The 6,946-nt window shown below is 56.9% G+C and overlaps 1 protein-coding gene across 1 annotated transcript; it reads right to left on the bottom strand.

Annotated features, from left to right (window-relative positions):
* Positions 1 to 4,997: 4,997 nt before the first annotated feature.
* LOC123758229 (putative cyclin-dependent serine/threonine-protein kinase DDB_G0272797/DDB_G0274007) lies at positions 4,998 to 6,629 on the bottom strand. The gene is made up of 2 exons (XM_069323065.1): positions 6,540 to 6,629; positions 4,998 to 5,501 (listed from the first exon to the last, which is right to left on the bottom strand). Exons 1-2 carry the CDS (start codon positions 6,627 to 6,629, stop codon positions 4,998 to 5,000), a joined length of 594 nt encoding a protein of 197 aa, XP_069179166.1.
* Between the last annotated feature and the right edge of the window lie 317 nt (positions 6,630 to 6,946).

The raw sequence follows: 6,946 nt of genomic DNA, 5'->3' as shown, positions 1-6,946 counted from the left end.
GGCTGTCTGCTGGCTGTCTCCCTGCTGGCTGTCTCTCTGCTGGCTGTCTGCCTCTCTGCTGGCTGTCTCTCTGCTGGCTGTCTGCTGGCTGTCTCTCTGCTGGCTGTCTGCTGTCTGTTTCTCTGCTGGCTGTCTCTCTGCTGGCTGTCTCTCTGCTGGCTGGCTGTCTGCTGGTTGGCTGTCTCTGCTGGCTGTCTCTCTGCTGGCTGTCTCCCTGCTGGCTGTCTCTCTGCTGGCTGTCTGCTGGCTGTCTCTCTGCTGGCTGTCTGCTGTCTGCTGGCTGTCTCTCTGCTGGCTGTCTCTCTGCTGGCTGTCTCTCTGCTGGCTGTCTGCTGGCTGTCTCTCTGCTGGCTGTCTGCTCTCTGCTGGCTGTCTCTCTGCTGGCTGTCTCTCTGCTGGCTGTCTGCTCTCTGCTGGCTGTCTCTCTGCTGGCTGTCTCTCTGCTGGCTGTCTCTCTGCTGGCTGTCTCTCTGCTGGCTGTCTCTCTGCTGGCTGTCTGCTGGCTGTCTCTCTGCTGGCTGTCTGCTGGCTGTCTCTCTGCTGGCTGTCTGCTGGCTGCTGGCTGTCTCTCTGCTGGCTGTCTGCTGGCTGTCTCTCTGCTGGCTGGTTGTCTGCTGGTTGGCTGTCTCTGCTGGCTGTCTCTCTGCTGGCTGGCTGTCTGCTGGCTGTCTCCCTGCTGGCTGGCTGTCTCTGCTGGCTGTCTCTCTGTTGGCTGGCTGTCTGCTGGCTGTTTCTCTGCTGGTTGGCTCTCTCTCTGCTGGCTGTCTCTCTGCTGGCTGGCTGTCTGCTGGCTCTCTCTCTGCTGGCTGGCTGTCTCTCTGCTGGCTGGCTGTCTGCTGGCTGTCTCTCTGCTGGCTGGCTGTCTGCTGGCTGTCTCTCTGCTGGCTGGCTGTCTGCTGGCTGTCTCTCTGCTGGCTGCCTGTCTGCTGGCTGTCTCTCTGTTGGCTGTCTCTCTGTTGGCTGTTTCTCTGCTGGCTGTCTCTCTGCTGGCTGTCTCTCTGCTGGCTGTCTCTCTGCTGGCTGTCTCTGCTGGCTGTCTCTCTGCTGGCTGCCTGCTGGGTGTCTCTCTGCTGGCTGTCTGCTGACTGTCTCTCTGCTGGCTGTCTGCTGGCTGTCTCTCTTCTGACTGTCTGCTGGCCGTCTCCATGCTGCTTGGCTGCTGTCTGTTGGGTGTCTGCTAGCTGTCTGCTGGCCGTCTCTCTGCTGGGTGTCTGCTGGCCGTCTCTCTGCTGGGTGTCTGCTGGGTGTCTGCTGGCTGTCTCTCAGCTGGGTGTCTGCTAGTTGTTCCTCAGCTGGTTGTCTGCTGGCCGTCTCTCTGCTGGGTGTCTGCTGGCCGTCTCTCTGCTGGGTGTCTGCTGGGTGTGTGCTGGCTGTCTGCTGGCTGTCTCTCAGCTGGGTGTCTGCTAGCTGTTCCTCAGCTGGTTGTCTGCTGGGTGTGTCTGCTGGCTGACCTCTGCCTGGGAGGTGAACCAGAGAGGCGCCAGTGTTCTGTTGCATCAGCCGTATTGTGACTCTCTGATAAAGACCCCAGCCAGGGGTTTTTTGGTGTGTGTGGTGTGGTACTCCCTGTGGTACCCCTGTGGTACCCCTGTGGTACCTCCACTACCCTGTGGTACCCCTGTGGTACCCCTGTGGTACCTCCACTACCCTGTGGTACCCCTGTGGTACCTCCACCACCCTGTGGTACCCCTGTGGTACCCCTTGGGACCCCTGTGGTACCCCTTGGGACCCCTGTGGTACCTCCACTACCCTGTGGTACCCCTGTGGCACCCCCGTGGTACCTCCACCACCCTGTGGTACCCCTGTGGTACCCCTTGGGAAACCCTGTGGTACCTCCACCACCCTGTGGTACCCCTGTAGCACCTCCACCACCCTGTGGTACCCCTGTGGCACCCCTGTGGTACCCCTGTGGACCCCTGTGGTACCCCTGTGGTACCTCCACTACCCTGTGGTACTCCTGTAGTACCTCCACCACCCTGTGGTACCCCTGTGGTACCTCCACCACCCTGTGGTACCCCTGTAGTACCTCCACCACCCTGTGGTACTCCCTGTGGTACCCCTGTGGTACCTCCACCACCCTGTGGTACCCCTGTAGTACCTCCACCACCCTGTGGTACTCCCTGTGGTACCCCTGTGGCACCTCCACCACCCTGTGGTATCCCTGTGGCACCTCCACCACCCTGTGGTACCCCTGTGGCACCTCCACCACCCTGTGGCACCTCCACCATCCTGTGGTACCCCTGTGGCACCTCCACCACCCTGTGGTACCCCTGTGGTACCCCTGTGGCACCTCCACCACCCTGTGGTACCCCTGTGGCACCTCCACCACCCTGTGGTACCCCTGTGGTACCTCCACCACCCTGTGGTACCTCTGTGACACCTCCACCACCCTGTGGTACCCCTGTGGCACCTCCACCACCCTGTGGTACCCCTGTGGTACCTCCACCACCCTGTGGTACCTCTACCACCCTGTGGCACCTCTGTGACACCTCCACCACCCTGTGGTACCCCTGTAGCACCTCCACCACCCTGTGGTACCCCTGTGGTACCCCTGTAGCACCTCCACCACCCTGTGGTACCCCTGTAGCACCTCCACCACCCTGTGGTACCCCTGTAGCACCTCCACCACCCTGTGGTACCCCTGTAGCACCTCCACCACCCTGTGGTACCCCTGTAGCACCTCCACCACCCTGTGGTACCCCTGTGGTACCTCCACTACCCTGTGGTACCCCTGTAGCACCTCCACCACCCTGTGGTACCCCCTGTGACACCTCCACTACCCTGTGGTACCCCTGTAGCACCTCCACCACCCTGTGGTACCCCTGTGACACCTCCACCACCCTGTGGTACCCCTGTAGCACCTCCACCACCCTGTGGTACCCCTGTAGCACCTCCACCACCCTGTGGTACCCCTGTAGCACCTCCACCACCCTGTGGTACCCCTGTAGCACCTCCACCACCCTGTGGTACCCCTGTAGCACCTCCACCACCCTGTGGTACCCCTGTAGCACCTCCACCACCCTGTGGTACCCCTGTAGCACCTCCACCACCCTGTGGTACCCCTGTAGCACCTCCACCACCCTGTGGTACCCCTGTAGCACCTCCACCACCCTGTGGTACCCCTGTAGCACCTCCACCACCCTGTGGTACCCCTGTAGCACCTCCACCACCCTGTGGTACCCCTGTAGCACCTCCACCACCCTGTGGTACCCCTGTAGCACCTCCACCACCCTGTGGTACCTCCACCACCCTGTGGTACCCCTGTAGCACCTCCACCACCCTGTGGTACCCCTGTAGCACCTCCACCACCCTATGGTACCCCTGTGGTACCTCCACCACCCTGAGGTACCCCTGTAGCACCTCCACCACCCTGTGGTACCCCTGTGGTACCTCCACCACTCCGTCTCACAACACCCAGGAGCAACGAAGCAGTCTTGAGGAAAATTGTGGTTGACCCCTTTTAAAACCCTCTTTAAACATGGACCACTCCTGAGACCGCTGGCCTAGAGCGACCACCGGCCTAGAGCGACCACCGGCCTAGAGCGACCACCAGTTACAGCGGACACCCCGCCTAACACGCGCCACCAAACTGCGACGTTGCTACAACGTCCTAATACGTCATAAAGACGTCGTGAGAACAAGATGTAACAACTTTATTGCAGGGAGCACCCTGCCTAGAACGACCCCCTGGGTACAACGAGCAGGCAACACTGGTTTGGCAGCCGGGCAACGCTGTGAAGCAGCAGGCAACGCTGTGAAGCAGCAGGCAACACTGTGAAGCAGCAGGCAACACTGTGAAGCAGCAGGCAACACTGTGAAGCAGCAGGCAACACTGTGAAGCAGCAGGCAACACCGTGAAGCAGCAGGCAACACTGTGAAGCAGCAGGCAACACCGTGAAGCAGCAGGCAACACCGTGAAGCAGCAGGCAACACCGTGAAGCAGCAGGCAACACCGTGAAGCAGCAGGCAACACCGTGAAGCAGCAGGCAACACTGTGAAGCAGCAGGCAACACTGTGAAGCACCAGGCAACACCGTGAAGCAGCAGGCAACACTGTGAAGCAGCTGGCAACACCGTGAAGCACCAGGCAACACCGTGAAGCAGCAGGCAACACCGTGAAGCAGCAGGCAACACCGTGAAGCAGCAGGCAACACCGTGAAGCAGCAGGCAACACTGTGAAGCAGCAGGCAACACTGTGAAGCAGCAGGCAACACCGTGAAGCAGCAGGCAACACCGTGAAGCAGCAGGCAACACTGTGAAGCAGCAGGCAACACCGTGAAGCAGCAGGCAACACTGTGAAGCAGCAGGCAACACCGTGAAGCAGCAGGCAACACTGTGAAGCAGCTGGCAACACTGTGAAGCAGCAGGCAACACCGTGAAGCAGCAGGCAACACTGTGAAGCAGCTGGCAACACTGTGAAGCAGCAGGCAACACCGTGAAGCAGCAGGCAACACTGTGAAGCAGCTGGCAACACTGTGAAGCAGCAGGCAACACTGTGAAGCAGCAGGCAACACTGTGAAGCAGCAGGCAACACCGTGAAGCAGCAGGCAACACTGTGAAGCAGCAGGCAACACTGTGAAGCAGCAGGCAACACTGTGAAGCAGCAGGCAACACTGTGAAGCAGCAGGCAACACCGTGAAGCAGCAGGCAACACCGTGAAACAGCAGGCAACACCGTGAAGCAGCAGGCAACACCGTGAAGCAGCAGGCAACACTGTGAAGCAGCAGGCAACACTGTGAAGCACCAGGCAACACTGTGAAGCAGCAGGCAACACCGTGAAGCAGCAGGCAACACCGTGAAGCAGCAGGCAACACCGTGAAGCAGCAGGCAACATTGTGAAGCAGCAGGCAACACTGTGAAGCAGCAGGCAACACCGTGAAGCAGCAGGCAACACCGTGAAGCAGCAGGCAACACTGTGAAGCAGCAGGCAACACTGTGAAGCAGGAGGCAACACTGTGAAGCAGCAGGCAACACTGTGAAGCAGCAGGCAACACCCGTTCAGCAGGTAATCTCCTGAGGAGGAAAATGAGAGAATTTTTGAGGTGGCGCCGTTGTTTGATGCCCGAGGAGCGGGGTGCTGAGGCAGGTCTGTGTGGGGTCACCCCCGTGCTCCCCCCCCCCCTCCTGTTGCTGCTCCTCCTCATTCTCCTCCTGTTTCTGCACCTGCTCCTCCTCCTGTTGCTGCTCCTCCTGTTGTAGCTCCTCCTGTTGCTGCTTCTCCTGTTGTTGCTCCTCCTGTTGCTGCTCCTCCTGTTGTAGGTCCTCCTGTTGCTGATCCTCCTCATGTTGCTGCTCCTCCTCCTGTTGCTGCTCCCCCTGTTGTAGGTTCTCTTGTTCCTCCTGTTGCTGCTCCTCCTCCTGTTGCTGTTCCCCCTGTTGTAGGTTCTCTTGTTCCTCCTCCTGTTGCTGCTCCTCCTGTTGCTGCTCTTCCTCCTGTTGCTGCTCCTCCTGTTGCTGCTGCTCCTCCTGTTGGTGCTCCTCCTCCTGTTGCTGCAACTCCTCCTGCTGTTGTTGCTATTGCTGCTCCTGTTGTTACTGTGAGTGCTCCTGTTGTTGCTGTGTGTGTTCCTGTTGTTCTTGCCGTGGGTGCTCCTTTTGTTGTTCCAAGTGCCTCACCCACGTACCGTTGTAACTGTTATACCCACGTACCGTTGATGAGGACAAGGTGTTCTGAGGGTGGAAAGTCAATAACAACGTCGGACCTTGCAAGAATAGTGCAACAGAGTCAATATTTCGTTAAGTATCTCACTTCACTAATGACAGAACGACTGGTGATTCACCTGGTTGATGAAACAAGAAACTCCTTAAAATACACTGCAGTTTTGATGTTATTGACAACTGCATAAACAAATTTGGTGCTTTAGTGAAATAAAAATAAATGCAATATTGACGTATGGTTGGACTAAGTAGGATTGGTTTGGGTAAGTTGTATGAGTTGTCTAACATATATACAGGGCTTGGAACAGAGCGTCAATGATAGAACTTCAGTTATTTCCGCTTCTTTTTATCTTGGACTGCAGCTGCAGCCCGTCCACTTGACTATTCCCAATGTCAAACTGATGTACTGCTTGACCCCTAACTTAACCCTGGACCCACAAAATAGGAAACATGACATCACATCAATTTTGCGAGCCGCCATGATTTTTAGTATATCAGTTTTTGGTTTGAAGGATCATATTGTCCCTGTGATCCTGTTTCTGACGAGGTCTCCTGGTAAGTTGATGTGGTTCGAAGGATCAATGTCCCTGTGGCCATTCTCTGACGAGGTCTCCTGTTAAGTTGATGTGGTTCGAAGGATCAATGTCCCTGTGGCCATTCTCTGACGAGGTCTCCTGTTAAGCTGATGTGGTTCGAAGGATCAATGTCCCTGTGGCCAGTTTCTGACGAGGTCTCCTAGTAAGTTGATGTGGTTCGAAGGACCAATGTCCCTGTGGCCAGTCTCTGGCCACAGGGGACATTGGGTTAACCCTGAGACATCAGATCTCAGGGTTTCCCTGATGTGGTTAAAAGGATCAATGTCATCACAGCTTGGTTTCTTACTATGCTCCTGGATAATGGTTTGGTCAAGCAAGCTGTTCCAAAAAACTCAAATGGAGAAACTTCTGCTTGTGGTACAAGCTTGGAAAACATCTTGACCTGATACAGACACTTGGAAGAATCATTAAGAATCTCTATGCTTACAAAAGACCAATACTGTAGTCTGCTAAACCATTATGAACCACCAACCAAGCAATATAGGTGATTCGAGTGGAAAGCTGACTAGTGACATGGAAGCAAAACTAGTGGCAAGGAAGTGAAGCACAAGTAAAGGAAGTGAGGAAGCAAGGAAGTGCGGATTGGGAAGGGGGCGGAAACCTTGGAAATTACGCTAGGGAGGAAGGGAGAGAGGAGAGCCAGATGGAGGCGGATAACGACCCTGTCTCCCTCCCTCCAGCTCCTCTCCCTTC

This window comes from Procambarus clarkii, chromosome 11 (genome assembly GCF_040958095.1).
Source record: "Procambarus clarkii isolate CNS0578487 chromosome 11, FALCON_Pclarkii_2.0, whole genome shotgun sequence".
In the NCBI taxonomy this organism is placed as follows: Eukaryota; Metazoa; Arthropoda; class Malacostraca; order Decapoda; family Cambaridae; genus Procambarus; species Procambarus clarkii.
The sequence above is the reverse complement of the archived record's forward strand: the minus strand, read 5'-3'. Positions and strand labels throughout refer to the sequence as shown.

Coding starts and splice junctions, on each gene's coding strand:
- LOC123758229 (XM_069323065.1), bottom strand. CDS start 6,629: ATGTTTTCCAAGCTTGTACCACAAGCAGAAGTTTCTCCATTTGAGTTT. Junction 5,502..6,539: donor AACCATTATCCAGGAGCATA/GTAAGAAACCAA, acceptor CAACAACAGCAG/GAGGAGTTGCAGCAACAGGA.